The sequence below is a fragment of the Sapajus apella genome, unplaced genomic scaffold (assembly GCF_009761245.1).
Source record: "Sapajus apella isolate SASKATOON/1434 unplaced genomic scaffold, GSC_monkey_1.0 scaffold134, whole genome shotgun sequence".
Taxonomy (NCBI): domain Eukaryota; kingdom Metazoa; phylum Chordata; class Mammalia; order Primates; family Cebidae; genus Sapajus; species Sapajus apella.
This window is the reverse complement of record NW_022437074.1, coordinates 2,693,699-2,716,732: the sequence shown is the minus strand read 5'-3', so window position 1 is coordinate 2,716,732 and position 23,034 is coordinate 2,693,699. Positions and strand designations below refer to the sequence as shown.

Below are 23,034 nucleotides of genomic sequence, written 5' to 3'. Positions count from 1 at the left end.
CTTGCTACTAAAACACAGCAGCATCATGGCTGCTACGTTTCCATCTCTTCCTGAAAGCGGAATGAAAGATACTGGGTGTGGCTGAACTAAAACTCCAACTAGTTGTAAATGTGAAAGTAAAGAAGCTGTATTGGCCAAGCAATTCAATACATTCAGTACCACCTCAGTGTTTCTAAGCTCCTTGCTCCACCTCTAATGTTTCTATTTAAAAAACGGACATATTTGATGACTAACAATGGAGAGCATCAAACTAACCTGGTGAATACTAGAATTAAGACATGTCATGAGACTGACAGAGTATGTTTAAGTCAGAGAAAAAGAAATACTACTTTCCATTGAGGGTACGAAATACATCAAAGTCAGTATTCTAAGAAGTTATATAGAAGTATAATCAAGAAGGAAGGATTCAGATGGTTCAAATATCTTCCTAGTAAGCAAATCCAAAATTCATTCATCACAGAATTGACACTGGTGTCACCTAGTAAATTTTCTCCTTTTTTTATGAATTTGTAAAGTATGTATTTAAGAGACATAAATATGTGAAAATATGAAGAACTAATATTTCCATGGGCATATACATACTTCTTGTGGTCGGTTCATTCTTAAGCTGGAAGAGCTGTGCTTCCACCTTGGAGAGCTGCTGCTGTAATGTCTCCATTGTCTTTCTGTGCTCTTCCTGCAAATGTCGCACTTGATCTCGGAAGCTATTTCGAAGGATCTCGTTCTGGGATGTTAGCTGACTCACAGTCTGTGCATGTTCAGACTTCATCATCATGTTCTCTGATTGTACTGAACACAACCTGAAAGGTGAGAAACAGTTCACAGAAGATCTCTCAACTTTATATGCTGACTTAGCCTTTCTCGACTGGGTTCTGCAAGAGAATTAGGTCTAAGTCCTCTATTGAATGTATAAATTAACTTCTCTCCTACCTACCTATACTGTACTTGTTGTGTAATAACTTGATAAGAACTGACACTGGCTGTCATGTAGTTCAAATCATCTATGTTCCACATTTCAGATGAAGGACCCCAGTTGAGAAACCCAGTTGAGAAACTGTGTTGTGTTGTCCAGACTAGGAACTTCTTTCATTGTTCATCAGAAAATAGGACTATATTTAGGGCATAAAAAATTATACTTTTAATTAGTCCACTTCTTCATGTCATTGTATGTGGTAGCTCAAATAAATAAGATTAACGTCCCTTTTCTCTACTGCCTTGAAAACAAACAACCAAACCAAAACAAAACAAAAAAACAGGAAAAAAAAACAAACCACTCTTGATTTACTCAGAAAACTTTAGAGGAAAGTATCCATTTTTGAGTAAAGTAACTGAACCACAAACAGACTTGGTTTACTCTAGCTGTTTCAAATTTCACTGCACATGAGAATCACTGGAGTACCTTGTCAAAAAACAGAGACATCTAGTTTTCATTTAAACCCACTAACTCAGGATCTCCAGTAGTGATAGGAATTCCCTACTTTTAGCAGTTTTCAATGTGATTTTTACGTACTCAGCCTGAAACTAACCAGTGGGCCTACAATTTGGGAACCATCACTTTTAATGGTTTACTTGTAGTTTTCATGTTTTATATGTTTGGCTTTGGTTAAACAACAACAACAACCAGGGATCCACAGAATTCTCTCATAAAAATTAAAAAAAATACAAAAGCCATGAGAAAAAAAAGTAAAAGCCCCTCATTAATTATTCTCATGCCTGGCAGGATAAAATCCCAATTCCACAGGTAGATAAACCTTGTTAACAGTTTAGCCTGTACTTTTCCAAGAGATTTTTTCCTACTTGCTACACATATGCACACTATATAAGGTTTAAAACAGGGTTTAGCGGCAGAAGGGAGAAATGCAATAAAAATACCATGTTTTAGAAAAGAAATCTTAATTACTAAGTTCATATTGATTAATGAGTCTAGAAATATATACAAATATTTCTGTGCAAGCATTTTGTTCAAACAGTATCCACCAAGAAACTAAAGGAAGAACCACTGGTAGTCACAAAAATAGTCTAAGCAGGATAAAAATTAGATGAGGGTAAAGTATCTGGTTTTCAGGCAGTATCACTGACATTTCTGAATTTACCTACTTCAAAGCTAAATGCTTAATTAAACCCCCCATCTGGAATCAGAATGACTGTGCTGATAGAAATTTACTGTTCTGTCTCAGTTGCTAATGAGGTGTTTATATTAACTGTAGTCTCTTTGGAAATACAGATATTAACTAGTTAGCCTAATTATCACATTCCTCTGGAGCCATTTTCACAATCTAAAGTATGAATATTAACATATTTTTAAAAGCGGAGACTATATAAAGAGAAGGCTATTTCTTCATACTTGGGCACAGACAGTAACAATATATCATTAGTTTTTAATATTTCTAAAGAAGCAGAAAGAGTCCTAAAGATAACTTAAAATGCTATGAAAAGTGACTGGCACATAGTAGGTGCTCAAAAAACACTTACTGAAAGATTGAATTACTTTAGAAAAATCAACTGTACTTTATTTGTATTAGCAATGTAGTTTGCAATAACTTTCCTAAAGAATTAGTGTTGGAGAATATCAAGCAAACATCACCATATGTAAGATACTCTCATTGTAAACTGTGGTGATAGGCAGTTAGAAAACTGGCATATCTTCCCTGAAACTTTTGGCTTATGTGATTAACATGCAAATTACACTGTTAACAGACAGAAGTCACAAAAAGCTAAGTGCTTTCACTTTTCAGATTAGTATAAGATTAGATATATATTACGTAAGGAAATCTGTGATAAAAGTATCTTAGGGCCGGGCGCGGTGGCTCAAGCCTGTAATCCCAGCACTTTGGGAGGCCGAGGCGGGTGGATCACGAGGTCAAGAGATCGAGACCATCCTGGTCAACATGGTGAAACCCCGTCTCTACTAAAAATACAAAAAAAAATTAGCTGGGAATGGTGGTGCGTGCCTGTAATCCCAGCTACTCAGGAGGCTGAGGCAGGAGAATTGCCTGAACCCAGGAGGCGGAGGTTGCGGTGAGCCGAGATCGCGCCATTGCACTCCAGCCTGGGTAACAAGAGCGAAACTCCGTCTCAGAAAAAAAAAAAAAAAAAAAAGTATCTTAACACCCTTGATAAAAGATGCTCAATGAAGAATTCTTTTCCTCAGCCCAACAGGAGTTGAAAATTTCTTGCTTTGCCAGTACTCCTAACATAAAAGTATTATAGAGATGAACAAAATACGACAAGTTGAAGACAGAATTGCAGATAAGATGCATTTTCTTTTTCAGTTAGCAGCAATTTCGATGTTTCCTTCTAGAAAAAAAAATGCTTATGATTTAACACCTGGGTTGGTAAGTAGTATGTTTTTGTTTTTTTTAGAGAAACATCCTAGCCAAGAAGGCTATAGGAGAGGGAGAATATTGGATGAGCAGACAAACATTAATTGTTCTTAAAAATGCAAAATACAAAAGCAATGCAAAAGGTGAAGCTCTAAGGTAGATAAAGCAAAGTTACCAAGCCTTTAGAAATGTTTTTTTATTTTCTAATCTGCATTTATCTCAAGGAGCAACATATTAGAAGTTTCAACAAAGAAATACATTGTTGTCTGGCACAGTGTTAGAGCTGCTAACAATCTTACTTTTCCCGAAGTTCTGCCTCTTTGGACACAGTTTCCTGCAGCATCTTGTTGTGCCTTTCTAGCAGTGTATCATGTTCAGACTGTAATGTTTGAAGTTCAGATACATTAATCTGTAAGTTATTTTGGCTATCTTGCAGTTTGATTTTTAGTTGGTCAATCAGCATTTCCAGATGTTCCCTAAAACAAAAATACACAGTTTTAAAAATTTTTGAAAAAGGTGAATCTGATTATGTGGTTTTAAATATAGTTTAACCATTTAATCTTTCAGTGCTATACTCCTGAATGATTCTAAAGGAAATGTAATATTCATAAGAATTCACGACTAGGATTAAATGTAGCACAAAAGATATTATAGCCAGATTTTAAATCTTAGGCATTATAGATTTACACAAAATTTCTCCAAAATTTAGAATTTCATATTCAAATAGAGCATTAAGTGGCATCAAAATAGCCTATTTTATGTTACAGAACTATGTCAGTTAAAAAACAAACAAAACACCTCACCTCAAACCTTTTTTTTTGAGATGGAGTCTGGCTCTGTTGTCCAGACTGGAGTGCAGTGGCACAATCTTGGCTCACTGCAACCTCTGCCTCCCAGGTTCAAGCAATTCTCCTGCCTCAGCCTCTTGAGTAGCTGGAACTATAGGCAGACACCACCAGGTTCAACTGATTTTTTATTTTTAGTAGAGATAGGGTTTCACCATGTTGGCCAGGTTGGTCTTGAACTCCTTACCTCAGATGATCCACCAGCTTCAGATTCCCAAAGTGCTAGGATTACAGGTGTGAGCCACTACGTCCAGCACACTCACACAGTTCTTAAATTGTTATAAGAATGGTATGTCAGACCAAATTACAGTGAAAGATAATTCCTAAGAAAAGCAGGTCTTTTCTTCAGGACTTGGAAAAAAAAAAAAACTAGGTAGAAATAGTTAAAATCCTAATTCTGCTACAATGAGTACAATACCCTATCAGTTTCTTTTTTAAAAAATGCATTTATAAGAAAGTAGAAGGAACACAACATTTACATTAAACTAATTTGAACTCAAAATTTAGGCATGGTCAAAAATGGCTTTTGCAAATGGTGACATTTTTACATTTATTAAATGTATTTCCCCTTCATATAATGAGCTACTGAAGAGAAAATACCATGTTTCAATATATAGTCTCTATATTTAAGATTTCTAAATGAAAGTAATAGAAACACAAACATACAAAAATTGCAGAATAATTAGTCTTGTTTAGAATAGTAAGAGCCAGATGTAAAACTGCTTTGAATACTGAACTGCTACTCAGAGACTAAACATAGATGCCATGAAATGCCCTCTCTCTCTCACACCCAGTACAAATGGGATCTGTATGTTAATATTAAAGCAGCATAAACAATATACCATTCAAATAGAACTGAAATGGTCATAAACAAGAAATCTAGACCAAAATTCAGTACTAAATTTAAAATTTTTTAAAATAAGTAAAATATTTTAAAGCAACTTCTGTTTAACCTAATTAATAGCAGATAAGTATACACAGCATTTTTATTATTTTACTTCTCTAAATTTTCAAAATTGGTAAAACAAATCATAATGTAATTTTAATGCCCGTATTTCTATTATGACAAGATCTTATTAAGACAAAACTGAACTGTTAGCTTATTATCTCACATCCTGGCTTCACTGTGCACTTTAACATCTAATTTTAGAGTCTGCAACAGTGTCCTTTTTTAATGAAGTTCAGTGAAGCCAAGACATTCTATTCTCCTTGGTAACAATATACATAATTTCACAGTTAAAAATCATAATAGAATTTTAAGCTGGGTGTGGTGGCTCATGCCTGTAATCCCAGCACTCTGGGAGGCCAAGGCAGGTGGATCATCTGAGGTCAAGAGTTTGAGACCAGCCCGGCCAATATGGTGAAACCCCATCTCTACTAAAAATATGAAAATTAGCTGGGTGTGGTGGTGTGCAGCTGTAATCCCCGCTACTCAGGAGGCTAAAGCAGGAGAATATATTGAACCCAGGAGAAAGAGGTGGCAGTGAGCCGAGATTGCGCCACTAGACTCCAGCCTAGGCAACAAGAGCAAAACTGTCTCAAAGAAAAAAAAAAAAATCTTAATAGGATTTTCAATCTACTTGGTGAAGAACCTGCATCGTGGGAGGAAAACTCTGCATATTTGGTTTAGACTTTACCTTTCTTGTTTAGCTCCCTCAGTTTCAGCCTGAGACACAGATTTATTTTTCTGTTGTTTTAGAACATTATGAACTCGGACTTTGTAGCTCTCGAATTCAGAGGTTATAGTAGCTTGTTCTGCCTACAGCATTCAAAAGACAGAAAAATTTTCTATTGTAACAAGGTCCTTCAATTTTCTTTCAGAGATTAACAAATTGAGATGAAAACCTGTTTTCGAAAATGAGAAAAATGGCTGACATTCTTTTTGGTTTCTCGATTAACTTTGCTAAAAAGTATACTTCTGTTGGCCTTACACTTAAAAAAATTTTTTTTAAATTGATATATAATTGTACATATTTATGGGGTACATGTGATATTTTGATGGATTCATACAATGTGTAATAAGCAAATCAGGGTAATTAGGGTATCTACCGCCTCAAATATCATATCTTTGTGTTGGGAGGCCTTATGCTTTTTAAAGGCCTTGCAATAATATAATTTTTTTTTTGATAAGAGATCTGTTTCTACCATATCTTCTATCCTGGTAGCTTAATTTACTAACCATACATTTTATAGTGGCACTATGTGCTTTTGGGACTTTATAATAAAGATTTCCTTTTATGATATCCCCCTCTTTTATAAATTTGAGAAAAATTAACTCAAGGAATTAAGTTATTTGAACTTAAGTTTTCAAAATAGGGTGGTAAATGTTAAGTTCTAGGTCTTCCACTTTCCTGAAGTGATCTGTAAATTCCCACAACAGTGTTACCATGATTTCTTAGATAATACCTGCATTTAACACAACCACTGCACTGTGTCTGTTTTGGATATTGATGACAAGAAAGTAGGCCCCCCAAAGCCATCCTATGAAAATGTTATAATCATTTAGCCCTCAGAAAGAACTGTCACACTGTTTTAATAATGAAAACTTTTATAAATAAGTGACTTTCTTATATAACCAAACTGCAAAACAAGGTTGAAATGGAAAAAACATCATGTTTTTTCTTTTAGCAAAAAAAGTGATCCAAGTTACGATTAGGGTTGGCATGGGATTGGGGTTAAGAGCCAGATTAACTGAACGAGGTTTTAATCTAGTAAGTGCTTTTAACAGCAAAATACTAAAAAGGGAGAGCACTGCCCTGGAGTAAACCACGGACTTGCCAATAATAAAACCCTGGTGGCTCGCTGTGGCTTCCCTGAAGAACACACCTTGGCAGCCCGGCTCTCTTCCTGCAGCGCTGTCACTCTTTGCTGGTACGCACTTAGCGTGCGCTGGTGCTGTTCCGCAGAGGTTTTCAGGTGCTCGTGGATTTTGTGTTTCTCTGATGTTATTTCAGCCAGTTGTATCTGGGGGTAAATCTTTAAATTTAGCTATAGCAAATCGTTATCTTTACTAAAGAGGTTTTCCTTACAACACAAACTTTAGGTTTGAGACATAAGTACATATAAGGCATAATTAGTGAAATATTTTTATGTATTATCATTGAAAAAGTACAAAAAGTAGAGACAATTAAGAACATTTTCTCACTAAAATAATTTATCTTTTCTTAAACCAACATCAATCAAAAAAAATTTTTTAAACCCCACACTAAATATTTAACGTACAATGTTTAAATACTTCAAGACATTATATATAAAAAAATACAAATAGCAAACATATAAAATCATTTTATAAATTTTGTGACTGCAATATCATTCAGAAAGTTCAGATACATGCTTATTTTGCACTATTCTATAGTATATTACAAATTTCCAAATATATGAAAATAATCTAGCTTGAGCTAAACAATATTCTCCAGTTATATGCTAGACTTGATTTATTGTTGCAACTTCCTCAAAATGTTGAGGAATCTTTCTAAATATCCTTACAGAATAAATCCTTGTCTCTAAATGGTACCTCACTTCTACACACACAAAAATTTTTTTTTTAACTTTAAAAAGTAGAAAGAATCTTACTTTATAGACTTCTATTTGCTGCTGGCTTGCCTCCAGCTCACCTTTTAAAGATGCTTGAAGTATTAAGTGATCAGTTTCCTACAGAACGAGAATCTTGGTTAAATTTTTAAAAATGTTAACTCATAAACTATGAATAAGTGCTAAAATATGAAACTGAAAAATAACGTACTGCTTGCTTTGAATCTGCCAGTTCTTTTTTGGTTTTCACAAGCAACTGCTTGATTTTGGTGTTTTTTTCTTCATACTGTTGTACTAAGGACTGTAATGAAGCTAGTACAAGAAATAATTTCAGCAGAAAAAGATGAAAAAATTTTTATGAGTGAATTTAAATAAACAAATGATGAATGTCTTCTTTGTATTGGCTTACCTTTAAAAGAAACCTGTTTTAGATTTCTATTATGGAATATTTCAACATATGTGAAAATAGTGATAACAGTACAATAAACTCCACTGTACCCATCTCCCAGCTTTAACAATTACAACCCATAGACAATCTTATTTAATCCAGATCAGAAAACAGCAAGATATTTAAGAAATGTTAAAGTGAATAAATGTGGACTATAAACATCTTAATGGCAAATGGTTTTACACCCATTCTGATCCCCAGTAACAGGCATCACTGTGTTAAACATCTCACTGGCAGTTAAAGACTGGTGAAATAAACAACTAATGCCCCGCCCAATAAAGTTGTTATGATGAAATAATTGTAAGGTAAAGTGAATTTTTTTAAACTCACTTATTTCTTCTTGTAAGGTTTCTTGTTTCTGTTTTTGAATTTTTATTTCTTGCTCCAAATCGTCTATCTTGTTGTTTTTGTTAGTTAACTTTTGATTTAGTTCTTTCATCAACCGTTCATAATCAGCTATTTCCATATTCATCAATGTGGTTTGTTGGGCATCCTGCACATTTTATAAACAACAGATTGACATAATACTAGATCAGTTCATTTGTAAAATTGCTACAATGATGCCACAGGAATAAACAGGTGCTTTCCTGTAATACTGAAATAGTTTACATTGAAACAAAGAAATAGATTGGATACTTTCCAGATTTTAATTTCACAAAATATTTTCTAATAGTTTAACCTAATTTTCTTAGTTTCATTTTATTTCATTATAACTATAACTACAACTGGCAGTTCTATCATGTGGAGCTCTTATTTATAAAATAATAATATTTCAAATGGCTCTTATGGTACATTTCTTTTTAGCCTAATCTTTGAAGGAGTAAAGTCAGCCAAAGTTTTAATACAAACTTCAAGCTTTGACATTAATTATATCTTAATCTATTGTACAATAATCATATATACAAAATGAAATGTCAAACCAAATCTTATAACCCTAGATTCTTTTGAAAGGACTGGTAGAGAAGTTAAATTTTCAATTTTTTGAGCAAGCAATTTATAAAGCATTATTTTAGTACCAAAAGTAATATTCTAAAATATTTTTCAACACATATAGAATAGTTTAACAATGCAGGCTGGGTGCGGTGGCTCTCCCACCTGTAATCCCAACACTTTGGATCTTGAGAACTTGTTTGTCAGTTCTAGCAGGGGAGCACAGCTATTCATATACCCTTAACCAAAGACCAGTCCTCCTCTGTTGGGGATGGTCGTCCTCTTTGACTGACTGAGCAGCTCTGGGAGGGACGCACATGGAGTGGTGAGGGAGGAAGGGGACACCCACCTAACCAGCCAGATCAGCCGAATCAACCCTGGTGATCACTGGGGTGACATATGTCACAGCCAGATCACCCTCAGATCCAATTCCAACACTTTGGGAGGCCAAGGTGAGCAGATCATTTGAGATCAGGAGTTCCAGATGAGCCTGACCAGAATGGTGAAACCCCATCTCCACTAAGAATACAAAAAATTAGCCAGGCGTGGTGGGGCATGCCTGGAATCTCAGCTACTCAGGAGGCTGAGGCATGAGAATGGCTTGAACCCAGGAAGCGGAGGTTGCAGAGAGCCAAGATCACACCACTGCATCCAGCCTGGGCCACAGAGCGACATCGTTTCAAACAAAACAAAGTGAATATTGGTATCACTTTTGAACCTAGTGTTTTACTTTACCTTTTTAACCAGCTCTAATTCTTGCATGGTTTTCTGAAGCTGTTTCTTTTCCTTTTGAAGTTGTACCTGAAGTTCTTCAAGTTCATTTACAGCAGTGGCATGTTCCTGAAATTAAAAATAAAAACAAATCACACAACCCAACCAACATTAAAAAGGTATTTGTAAGGGGCTTTAAAATAAATCGGACACACTAAAATATAAAAAGGTTGGTTTATTTCAATGTTTAAAAAACATACACCCCCAAATCACAGCATGGATTCTCAAATTTTTGGTTGGTATTTATTAAGGAATTAATAAGCTCTGCTATATTCATAAATGCTACTCTTTAGTAAGTCTTCCCTTCATTTAGATAATATTTTGGTAAATGCATCATATATATATACATATATATATATATATAAAAATATATGTATGTATGTGAATCTCACAGGATTGCTTTTACCTTTATCTTCTGTTCTTTCTGAAGTTTTTCAGCTTCTAATTCTTTGTCTACCATTGCTTTGGCTCTCTGGACTTCTAAAATCTGTACTTCTAGTAACTTGGCATTAGACTGCAGTGTCTCAATACGAGCCAGGAGATCTTCATTATCAGAATTTAATTTTTCACACTGAAATGACAAATGATTCATTACTATAAACATGCAGAAAATATATACAGCAGAGGAAGAATGAACAGGTACATTAATGATAATATTGGCATAATATGAAAAATGAATATTTCAAAGTCCATGCTACAGAATGTTAAATTAAGAGTAAGTTTTAAAAACTTTCATTGCAATACTAATATGGTAAACTTTACAAGAGACCAGATGCACTGGCAGAGCAAAGAGCAGAAATGGAAAACAAACAAACACCTAAACAAACAACCCCCTAAAGAACAGAGATTAGAATAATTAGCAAGATAAGATAGCTGCTATCTGTTTTATCTTATTCTTCTCTCATTAAGTGGGGAGGAAGGTAAAGGGAGGGGGAATAAATTCTGTTTCTGACTACACATAATTTTTATGCAAAAGTATTCAGATTCAAATATACCTGCTATAGTTTTCACTTTTGAATTTATTCAAAAATTACCTGCAAAGTTGAATTTCTTAATTGTCTTGTAAGATCTTCAATATGATGCTCAAAATTATTAGCACGTTCTTTTTCCACATCCAGTTGCTCTGACTGCTTATCATATTCTAATAAAAGATTCTTCAATAAAAGAAGGATTTAACTTTGGTACGTTATTATGCATTCAACAGATCAGACTTTGTAATCAAGGCATCTTAAGATTCATGAGTCCATTCTAGATGCTTAAAATATTTACCCAACTCGAACACTTCACAGAATACCTAGCTGGCATTAGGTAATAAATTTAGCACATTTTGGATAACTTTTGGTATTGCAGGGTGGTGGAAATACATGAAAGGAGACAAAAAATTTAAATACACCCAATATAGTAGCTCCAAGGTTAAATATTCTACTCATTAACAAAAATGAACTTCTGAAATGTAAACACAATTTAAGGATGGAGGATAAAAAGTTTCACCTGGACACCTAACTCCACCTGAAGAATTCTGATGAGAGAAATATTCCAGGACTGGTCTAATATAAGGTAAAGGTGTTAACAAAAGAACACTGGAAGACATTCATAGATTTAGTCTCTCTCACACTCTGCGGTGACACTTTCAATATTCCCTGAAGAATCTAAAGCCAACTGAATTTTTTCTTTTTTTTTCTTTTTTTTCAAGATTGAGTCTTGGTCTGTCACCCAGGCTGGAGTGTAGTGGTGCAATCTGAACTCACTGCAGCCTCCGCCTCCCGGGTTCCAGCGATTCTCCTGCCTCAGCCTCTTGAGTAGCTAGGATTACAGGTGCCTGCCACCATGCCCGGCCAATTTTTATATTTTCAGTAGACGGGTTTTCACCATGTTGGCCAGGCTGCCCTTGCCTCCTGACCTCATGATCCGCCCTCCTTGGCCTCCCAAAGTGCTGGGATTACAGGTATGAGCCACTGCGTCCAGCTGCCAACTGAATTTTCTTTGATATTCCTAGTTGGCCTACTCAAGGACAGAATGACCAGACTTTTTTTTGCCACACACAAGCTAATCAGGTTATCCACCAAAACATGTAAATGAGATTCAGTTTCAAGACTGTATGTAATTTTTTATGTTTTTCTCTTCTCCCTTATAAATTCTGTTTTTGACTTTGTTTCTGGAAAACTTCTCACTGTTCTTCCCATAAAGGTGCACATAAAATTACTAGCAAAATAGTGTTTTTTTAAAAAAGTCTTAAGTTCAGGGGTACATGTGCAGTTTTATATAGGCAAACTTGTGTCACAGGGGTTTGCTGTACAGATTATTTCATAATCCAAGTATTAAGCCTAGTACTCATTAGTTATTTTTCCTGATCCTCTCCCTCCTCCTACCCTTCTACCCCTGATGGGCACCAGTGTCTGTTGTTCCTCTTTATGTGTCCATGTGGTCTCATCATTTAGCTCCCACTTATAAGTGAGAATATGTAGTACTTGGTTTTCTGTTCTTGCATTAGCTTGCTAAGGATAGTAGCTTCCAGCTTCATCGATATCCTTGCAAAGGACACAATTCTCATTGTTTTTTTATGGCTGTGTAGTATTCCGCAGTGATATATATGCCAATTTTCTTTATCCAGTCTACCACTGATGGGCCTTTAGGTTGATTCTGCGTCTTTGCTATCATGAACAATGCTGTAGTAAACATACATGTGTCTTTATGACAGAATGACTTATATTCCTTTGGGTATACACCCAGTAACAGGATTGCTGGGTTGAATGGTATTTCTGTTTTTAGGGCTTCGAGGAATTGCCACACTGTTTTCCACAATGGCTGAACTAATTTACACTCCCACCAAAAGTGTGTAAGTGTTGCTTTTTCTCTGAAACCTCGCCAGCACCTATAATTTTTTGACTTCTTAATAGTAGCCATTCTGACTGATGTGAGGTGGTATCTGATTGTGCTTTTGTTGCTAGTACAATGTTTATGTTTTCTTGCAAAGTTTATTTTTGGGAGTTCCACTGAGATACTATGCATAAATAAGAGAAACACATTAACCAAGAGGACTGTGAAGCCTGTCAGTGGCCTTCCTCTGGACTTGGACCTCTCATGTCCTTGGCTAATCTCTGGAGGCTTCTCTGGTGTTTTTTTGTTTGTTTGTTTTGAGACCGAGTCTTGCTGTGTCACCTAGGCTGGAGTGCAGTGGTGCAATCTTGGCTCACTGCAGCCTCTGCCTCCCAGGTTCATGATTCTCCTGCCTCAGCCTCCCAGGTATAGCTGGGATTACAGGCATGTGCCAAAACGCCCAGCTAATTTCTGTATTTTTAGTAGAGACTGGGTTTCACCAGATTGGCCAGGATGATTTTGAACTGATCTTAGGTGATCCACTCGCCTCAGCCTCCCAAAGTGCTGGTATTACAGGTGTGAGACACTGCGCCAGGGCTACGCTCTTTTGGATCATGCTTGCCAAATCTTTTTTTGAGACAGGATCTTGTTCTATTGCCCAGGCTGAAGTGGAGTGACCTCAGGTCACTGTAACCTCTGTCTCCTGGGTTCAAGTGATTCTCCTCCCTCAGCCTCCCAAGTAGCTGGGACTACAGGTGTGTGCCACCACGGCCAGTTAATATTTGTATTTTCAGTACAGACAGGGTTTTGTCACATTGCCAAGGCTGGTCTCGACTTCTGAGCTCAGGCAATCTTCCAAAGTGTTAGGATAACAGGCATGAGCCACCATGCCTGGCTCTTGCTTGCCAGATCTGATCCTTGACTAATGTACTTTTGTTTCTAATTTTGATTTACACATGGTCAATTATTTGGCTTAACTGGTGGCTAACTGTTAAAATCAGAAATTTTGATTTTATAGTCTGTTCATTTAGTGATTTCAGTGGCAGAAGACAGGACTTAGGAATCTAGAATATGGCTTACATTTTTGTTTTTCTATGTTTATTTATCTGAGTCTGCTACTTCTGGCACACATGAATACAGGGTTGAAGTATCACTAGGGCCTTGTCTTTTCCACAGAAAGAAGACTCTGTGCTAGTTTTGTATTTGGGTAAGCTCATCTAAAAATCAGAGATATTTGTCCTCTTAGTCTCTATCTGGCCTTCTTCATTTTTACTCATTCTGATTCCAATTGCTGTCAATAGCTATAAAAACTGAATTGCTATGCCAAGGCTGATTCTAATAAATAATGGCTCCCTATGGAAATTCTGATTTTAATCAAGTATTATTCCTAAGGGGAGTCTTGGAACAAAACAAATGCCATGTATACAAGAGTCTACTTTCTTTATGTAGGGAAGAAACTTCTAAAAATCTAAATAATTACAAATTATTGTCCCTCCAGGACACCTGTGTGTTCAGAGCTTTTAATAAACTAAAACAAGTTATTACAAGTGATATGAACACTGAAAAAACTAGCTAAATCAAAAAACTACAAAATTACTCAGTATCTTTAGAGTGATATACCCTGAAGAAGCTAATACAGATTAGTTACATGTGTTTTTAAAAATGATCAACATTTTTAAACATTTCAGCCCCTCTGGTTCTACCTTAAATTTTGTCATATTTTTATACATATTTTCATACATTTCATATTACATATGAAAATATGGTAATGAAATTTGAAAACTTAAATTTACATATAAAATGACAAAGAATGAGTATGCTTATAAAGATCTTACAAATCTATTAAAACACACATTTTAAATTTATATACAGGCTTCTTCATAAGAGCAAGTTACATGAGGAACTTGCTTCTTTACATTTTAAGAGGCCCTTTTATCTATTAATTTCTTCCAGAGGTAGACTAGGCATATCAATTTCAAACAGTTAAATCTATCAATCTTTTCCTTTGTAATTCATTAAAATAAAAGGTAGGAGTGCAGTGGTATAATCTCCGCTTACTGCAACTGCCACCTCCCAGGTTCAAGTGATTCTCGTGCCTCAGCCTCCAGAGTAGCTAGGACTACAGGCATGTGCCACCATGCACAGCTAAATTTTGCATGTTAAGACAGGGTTTTGCCGTGTTGGCCAGGTTGATCTCAAGCTCCTGGCCTCAACTGACTCACCCGCCTCAGCCTCCCTGAGTGTTAGAATCACAGGCGTGAGCCACTGCACCCGGCCTAAACTATTTTAGGTATTTAAAGTTTGAAAAAGCCTTTTGTATCCAGAAGTCAGTTAAAGGATCAATATTTCATTCTAGGTTTTTAGAAAATATTTTTCACAAAATTTTTAATCTATCGAGAATATATTTTGATATGTGAAGTGAAACAGGAACCTAATTCCTTAGAAGGAATTTCTTTCTTCATTGGTTTTGGTTTCAAATTTTACTGGGATAGTATAGCTTAGTTGATGGAACAATAGATCGGCCACTGCCTGAATTCAAATTCCAGCTCTGCTCTGTTACTTGTTCTGTGACCCTGAGGTCTCTTAAGAAATTTGAGTCTGTGACTTTATGCCTCAGAGCCCTCACTTGTAAAGTGTTGATGGTAATATACTTTGAGGTTGTTTTGAGAATTAAGTGTATTGAGATGTGTAAAGTGCTTAGAAGACAGCCTGGCAACTACTTGTCATTATGCAGAAGTATCTATCTCTTCTGCTCCATTAATCTGTACCATTCTTACATCAGAATTCTATCACATTACCGTAACTGTGCGAAGTTTTAGCATCTGAGTAGGATGTTATTTTTTTCATTTTCAAAAAATTTAGCTGTTCATGCTAGTTTATTTTTCACTTCAAACTAAGAATAACTGTCAAGATCCCACCAAAAAAAAATCTAAAATTTTTAATGAAATTGTTTTAGAATTTATAAACCAATCTGAGAACTAATGGTTCAAATAATATTCAGTAATCCTATATAAGTTTTCTTCATTAAGTGCCAAAACTTATCATTTAAGTGCTTCCTAAGATTGGATTTTATGGCTGCTGTGGGGTTTTCTTTTTTTCATAAAATCCAGCCTGATTACAGCTCATTACCCACCTTACTTTTCTACATAGTATGTATCTTTTATTTTTGTCTGTCACTGCTATTGGAATTTTTTAAGTCTTAAGAGGATACGAACTTAGGATAGGAACTTGATCACCACCTGCCCTAGAACTCAGAACTTAAGTCTGCCTTATAAATATTTGCTGAAAGAATGAGTACCTGAAGAAATGTAGTGATGTTTATCTTGCATTCAGTGATTTTGTTGTACTTTTTAAATTCTTGTAGTTTTAGTAATACATTTTCATGTTATTACGGTAAACAAGTACATTACCTCCAAATAACAACACTTCACCTTGTTTAAGCTTTAGGTTTATTCATTTGGCCAGAACAATATTAAATAATTACAGTAGTAATAGCTGTCTTTTTGTTACTGATTTGATTAGGAAATCCAAAAACAAAATTTTATTTTTAGAAGCAATAGTTTAAAGGCACTATTTAGGCCAGGCATGATGGCACATGCCTATAATCCTAGCACTTTTCAGGAGGCCGAGGTGGGCGGATCATGAGGTCAGGAGTTCGAGACCAGCCTGGCCAGCATGGTGAAACCCTGTCTCTACTAAAAATACAAAAATTAGTTGGGCATGTTGCGCCTGTAGCCCCAGCTACTCAGGAGGTTGAGGCAGGAGAACTGCTTGAACCCAGGAGGCAGAGGTTGCAGTGAGCCAAGATTGTGCCACTGCACTCCAGCCTGGGCAACAGAGGGAGACACTGTCTAAAAAAAAAAAAAAAAAAAAAAAAAAAGCACTATTTAAAACTTAACCACTTTAAAATCTTGTTATTAGGATTCTACTACATTGCACCAAAAAACAATAAATATTTACTAAAAAATACAAGGTGATTGTTTTATGGACAATAATTTTACATTTCCAGTACATTTCTTAACTTAGAAGTTATGATTATAACTTGGTATTAAAATGACTATTTTTTACCTTATAGCTTTCTGCTCCTTGAATGAGATCTTTCATGGAAGCAGATAACTGGTCCTTTTCTGACAGAACAGATTCAAGTTCTTCCCTTATAGTCTGTGTCTGTTATAAACATAAAGTAAAATTAAAGAGGTTTTTGTTTTGTTTTTGAGGGGAGGAGTCTGTTTTGAATACAAAGTTAAACTTGAGAGATTTTTTTGTTTTTTTAATGGATAGAAAAACTCATGGGTTTTTAAAATATAAGATTCCCGAATATTACATTTTTAAAGTCAGCTCACCTCTTTTCTGCTGGAATCTAGTTCTTTCTTTGCCTTCACGGCAACTAATTTTATCTTATTTATTTTCTCTTCCTTTTCTTTACATTCTTTTTCCAGATTTTCTAAAAATAGAAAATAAATGGATTATATACGAACTCAAAAGGAAAAAAATTCAAATGACTTGCTTATTTTAGCCCTAGAAATAGATTATCTGGGAACACAAAATTGGTAATTTGATATTAAAATAAGCAGCAAAAACACTAATATTTTTAAAAGTAAAAGCTTATTCATTATGTGAGGCAAACAATGTAAAAAGTTTCCACTGTCTTTAATCCTCCAAAATAGTCTAGTTTTTTCTAGCCATATTATAAGTTTCTAGGAATTGGAGAGACTTCTAGGACATCTCGTTAGATTTCCTGGAATTGCAGTTATGCTAGGACTTTAGGTGACAGTGTGCAAATTAGGATCAAGTACTGGAGATATGAGATAAAGATAAACATTTATGCTCCATAGGTGCATTCCTCCTCTTGGCTGGTGGGTCTGATTTTCATGACTAAACCTGTAATATGTTTTACCTAACCAATATTGATCTCTCCTTTAACTTCTTTAGCTACCTACCCTATTTGAACTCCACAGTTCAGGACTTCTTGATATTTGTTTCTAAAAACTCAGTTATGATCTGAATTTCTGTCCTGGCCTATTAATTTACTTGCACCTGTGCCTTCCCTCTGGCTGCCACAGTGAAGTGCCTGTGTGTGGAGCAAAGGCCAATCGTTCCACATCTGCATTTCATCCCACGTCTCCTCACCTACTCAAGCATCAGAACAACAATTCTCCCTCTTCCTTCTGCAGCAATAATTTTCCCCTTTCTAGTGGATTTTTTCCAAAAGTTTATAAACAGGCAACAAGAAAAATTATCATCAAGAAATTAAGGCCAGGAACAAATAGAGAAAGCAGTTAAAGAGAGCAGGGGACAGGTGAAACATCTCAACATGCTTTATTCTTCCCATAAAATAAAATATTAAACCACACTGCCCCTCTAGATTTTGTCCCATCTCTTTTTTTCCCCCTATAGCAAATCCCTTGAAAGAGTTGTATATATATGCTCTCAAACATTGCCTTCCCGATTTTTTTTTTTTTTTTTTTTTTTTTTTTTTTTAGAACCAACTGCAATCAAGCTCTGGTTCCAGCATGTCATAGAAACTGACCTTTACGTTGGTTAAGGCAGTGGTCAGTTCTCAGTACTCATATTATTTGTTACATCAGCAGCACTAGCAATGGCTAACCACTTTTTCCCTCTTGAAGCACTTCTTTCACTTCCATGTTACTTGCCTTAGCTTTTAAGACATGTTATACTCCAGGTTTTCTTAGCTTATAGGCTGCTCCTTCTCAATTTCTGTGTTGACTCTATCTTTACATGAATGGAGCACTGTCTCTGGTCTCCATCTTTTTGCTATACTCCCTTGATGATTTCAATCTCCTGGCTTTTAATGCTTGCTGTTTACAAATATTTATCTCTAGCCTAGCTCTCTCCTCTTAACTCCAGATTTGCATAGCATTCTGACATCTGTACTTGAACTGGTATTTAAACTTAATTTTTCTAAAACTGAACATCCCAATCTGCCCCAATCACCCATTATATACAACTGGGAGTCATTCTAAACTCTTCAACTTCCCTTACCCTAATCTAATAGGTGAGTAAATTGAGTGATCATCAGCACTTTACATACTTCTAAGTCTTCATTTCCTGATCTTTACATGGGGATAAAAGAGCTATCCCATAATGTTACTATGAGGAATAAATGGATAAGATAAAGTCCTAATTCCTCTGCCTATCAATCATACTAGTGTGTTTATGATCAGGCTCCTACCTCTCCAGGAACTTCCTCGTATGCGCCTTGATATATGTTATATGTCAACATATAAGCACCTGTTCTTCCTTCTTGTTAGAATATATTTGTTCCTGTGTAAAATTTCTCATTCAAGACTCAACTGAAAACCCTATTCTATGCTGCTTTTCCTAACTCAAAATAGGTAAGTTCCTATGCTGTCCATATTGTATCTTGTCCATACTTCAAACTACTGTAATTACAGTGAGATCTTTAAGCAGTACCTCAACCACTTTTCTATCACCAGTGTCTAGAACAGTTGGGCATTTAAATAAAGTTTGCTAAATGAATGAAAAATTCAAAATAAATCAGGAAACCATTTATAAATGAAATCACACCAATCTTGCTTGGGTTAAACAATAGAAAGTAACACTTTTGAAAGAGAAGGCAAACAGATGTCAGAGGGGCAAGAATGTGAGCTTGAGGAAAAGACAGCTACTTAGTGTATTTTTTACAACTCATTATTTGGCTATAGTATTTCCCAATCTATTCTAACACTAATAACAATCTAATTAATTGTGTCAACATATGTAGAATCATAGTTACCTATTTTTTCTTCCAGCTCTTTTACTGAAGACAAAGGATCATTTTTTACAGAAGGTGATTTTGCTAAGGAATCCTAGATTTTATAGGGGGAAAAAACACAAAATAAAAACCAGAATCAGAATTGATTTTCCATGATGAACTGGCCATCATGTTAAGCACAAGATAATCATTATCAAAGAGAATTCCTACAAAAAGCAATTTGGTTAAGAGATTCTCCCTTGTTAGACCAGAAAATTAATACTGACCTTACCATGCATATGGCATTTACTATTAAAAAAAAAAAAAAAAAAGCAGTAACCAAGGCCAAGATAAACAACTTGATCCATCTAATATATATGTAATAAAAGATTAAATGATTTTTAATCTTTAATTTTAAAGAAAAACCCTAAAATTTTAGCAATACAACAGGTCACTCTTTTGTGTAAAAGTGCTCTTTACAAAAGATAACTAAGTATATCACACAAGAATGAAATTCAAGTTTTTTTCATTTTAGTTGTAGTTTTGCTAGCGACAAATACTTTTGACCAAGACATTAAAACCCCTAATCATTTACTCTTCTATAAATTCAAGATTTTAAAATTATGAATGAATGAATGCAATAAAATGGACATACAACATGGAAATGTTTAATGCACTTTTCAGAAAGTTGTCGCTTGAGCTTAAATGGTAAAAATTTACTTTTAATGTCAAGGTGTAAAAATGTTTAATGTATATATTTTGGAATCAAACTAAGAATTAATTTGAAATAATAAAATTCAAATGAATAGTACCTTTAATAGTATCAACTCTGCTCTCATATCTTGTAATTCTGATTCTTTCTGTTCTAGTAATGGCTTTAGGCTTTCATGTTCCTTTATAAAACATTTTTCTTTTTCATTGTGGATTTCATTTTTGCTGTATGTTTGAGATACTTCCTCAACTTTAATTAAAACATTCTGATTTTCAAGCCTTATTTTTTCATTAACATTCTTCATTTCTAGAAGATCAGATTGCAGGGCCTCTTTTTCTGACTGGGCTTCTTCTAACTCTTTCCATAAAAGAACTTTCTCTTGTTCATAGTCTCTCAATAAAGACTTAAGTTCTTCACAATGAACTACACTTTCTTCTTGAAGGCACTTAATCTCTTTTTCTAACTCTAATACCCTTTCATCACATTGAAAAACCAGGTTGTGTTTTTCCTCATTTATTTTTGCTAAGGATTCACCGACTGCCTGTAGGACATTAACAACACCTTTCCCTTCACTGTCTTCTGAAACTTCTGACCCCATTTCTTTAAGAAAACCATACAACTGAGTTTTGACAAATAGCTTCTGAACTTGCTCATTTTCAAGCAGTTTATTTAAATTATCTCGCTCTTCAACCATTAACTGAAGTTTCTTTTCTAATTCAGTAATATGTCCTCTAAGGGAAGCATCTTCTTTTTGAGACAAAAAAACTTCCAAATCCTTACTCAACTGTTTTTTTTCTGAGCTGAGTTTATTGTTTTCCTCATAAAGAGACTTCACTTCAGCTGACAATAATTCTTTGTCTTCAGAGAGAATTTTCATTTGAACCACAAGTTTTTCTACGTTTTGGTCATTTTGATCCTTTTCTTTTAAAGTCTCCTCTAGTCCTCCTGTTAATTCATTTACCTTTTGCTCTAGTTCACTGTTGTACTGGGTTGTTCGCTCTACTTTCTTCTCAAGTTCAATAATCAATCTTTCTTCCCTTTCACACTTTTTATGTAGATTATCCATTTCTTCATGAGAATTTTTTAGTTTATTTATGAAATCATCTTTTTCCTCAGTAAGAGAACTTATCTTTGCTTCTAATTCTTGTAACATGGTATCTCTCTGACTGAGACTAAGTAAGTATACTTCATTCTTTTCTTGAAGGTTCTTTATGGCATTTTCAAGTTCTGGTACCAATTCTTGTTGAGAAAGCAACTTTTTGTTTTCTCCCTGGAGGTGATTCACAGTTTCAAGAAGGGCATCTTTTTCAGTAAAAGCAGTTCTGAGCCTCTGCTGCAGTTCATGAACATCAGATGCTTGCTGTTGCTTCATTGATTCAAACTCTTGACTTATTTTTCCAGCAGATTCCCCCAGTTCTGTTTGTAAAATTTCCATAATCTCTCGCAAACTCTCATAATTTAAAATTGCTTCTTGCTTTTCTTGCTGTAGGTTTTCACACTGTTCTTTAAGACCTTTTATTTCAAACATTAATGTTAATTTTTCTTTTTCTGAATCTGACAAAATTGTCTCATTTAGTTCTGTTATTTCTTTTTGATGTTGTTCCTTAAGACTCTGTATCTCTTTGTTATGCTGTTCTAAGGTACAGCAAAACTGTTTATTTAAGCCTGCTAGCTCAGATTTTAATTTTTCAATTACACAGCCCTGTTCTTCTTTAGATAGTAATAATTCATTAATTTTAAACTCTAAGTCTTCCCGTTCATGAAAAAACTCATCCTTTATGTGTTGAGCATCCATTTCAAGTTTTAACTTAAGATTATTCATGTAAGTTACCTCATCTTTTAAGATACTATGTTGAGATTCAAGTTCTTTTAAGGTATCTTCTAAGTGTTTGACTTTTTCATTTACTACTTGTTCTACAAACGTATTTTCTTGTAAGAGACTAGAACACATCTGACTGTCTTGGTTTGCATTTGAGGTGGCTTTCCTTAAATTTTCTAATTCATATTCATATTTCTCCTGAATGTTCTTTTCACTTGCCTCCCATTGTTTTACTAAGTTCTCTTTTAACTCATTCAACTGATTTATCTCTGCTTCATGTTCCTTAGCTGATGCTTGAATCTGGCACATCAATTCTTTCACCTCTTTTTGGTGTATGGCTTTCAACTGTAAAAGCTCTTCCTGCAAACTATTAATATTTTTTTGGTAATGTTGAGAATTAGCCTCAATAATATTTTGGAGTTGAGTAACTGTTTCCTTCTTTTCATCAGTAGTAGCGTCTAATTGCTTTTGCAGATATAAAATTTGCTCCTCAAGGGCTGGCCTAATTTTTTCAATCTCTTCTTGTAGTTTTTTAACATTATCTTCAGAGTTGTTTTGAAATTTAAGTTGTTCTGAAAGCTCTAATTGTTTATTCATTGCTTCTTCTAGTTCCTTTTGTAAGTTATCTTTGTCTTCACTGTATCTGGAATGTAGTGCCATCAATTCATTTTTCAAATTTTCAATTTCTTTCACATGGTTTCTATGTGATTGTTCCAACTCCTTATGCGCATCTTCAATTTTAGCTACAGAATCCTATTACAAAAAATAAGCACACATAAATTCTTTAAGTAAGACAAAAGAAGCCTCTGCCCTTAGTAAAAAGATTAGCCACAGCTAAGTAGAAAGAAAAGTAAACGAGCAGAAATATACTTAGAGAAATATGATACTGATATCCCAGTAATCCTCCTTAGGCTCTGCCTATCTAAAGTATGACAATATATATTTATAATATTTAATCTATTACTCAAATTAGCCTAGACCTAAGAGGCAAGACATAGAAACATGCCTCTGAATATATCCTAGAACTAAAGAGATAATGCTGTTTAGTCATGTGTGAAAATCAACTTTTCACTTTTATTAAAGAATGGCATTATTACTATAAAAAAAGATAACGCAACAAGTA

General features: G+C 34.8%; 1 protein-coding gene across 4 annotated transcripts in view; it reads right to left on the bottom strand.

Annotated features, from left to right (window-relative positions):
• Nucleotides 1-23,034, bottom strand: part of GCC2 (GRIP and coiled-coil domain containing 2) — a 60,351-nt gene that overhangs the window by 14,151 nt on the left and 23,166 nt on the right. For all 4 annotated transcript variants that reach the window (XM_032263003.1, XM_032263006.1, XM_032263004.1 and 1 more), the window contains 14 exons: nucleotides 20,193-22,664; nucleotides 19,423-19,495; nucleotides 17,009-17,109; nucleotides 16,734-16,832; nucleotides 10,883-11,002; nucleotides 10,255-10,419; nucleotides 9,813-9,917; nucleotides 8,478-8,640; nucleotides 7,911-8,011; nucleotides 7,742-7,819; nucleotides 6,995-7,132; nucleotides 5,806-5,927; nucleotides 3,623-3,799; nucleotides 583-800 (listed from right to left, as the gene is read on the bottom strand). In XM_032263003.1, coding sequence (XP_032118894.1) covers nucleotides 583-800; nucleotides 3,623-3,799; nucleotides 5,806-5,927; nucleotides 6,995-7,132; nucleotides 7,742-7,819; nucleotides 7,911-8,011; nucleotides 8,478-8,640; nucleotides 9,813-9,917; nucleotides 10,255-10,419; nucleotides 10,883-11,002; nucleotides 16,734-16,832; nucleotides 17,009-17,109; nucleotides 19,423-19,495; nucleotides 20,193-22,664 — 4,132 coding nt within the window. The remainder of the gene's footprint in view (nucleotides 1-582; nucleotides 801-3,622; nucleotides 3,800-5,805; nucleotides 5,928-6,994; nucleotides 7,133-7,741; nucleotides 7,820-7,910; nucleotides 8,012-8,477; nucleotides 8,641-9,812; nucleotides 9,918-10,254; nucleotides 10,420-10,882; nucleotides 11,003-16,733; nucleotides 16,833-17,008; nucleotides 17,110-19,422; nucleotides 19,496-20,192; nucleotides 22,665-23,034) is intronic.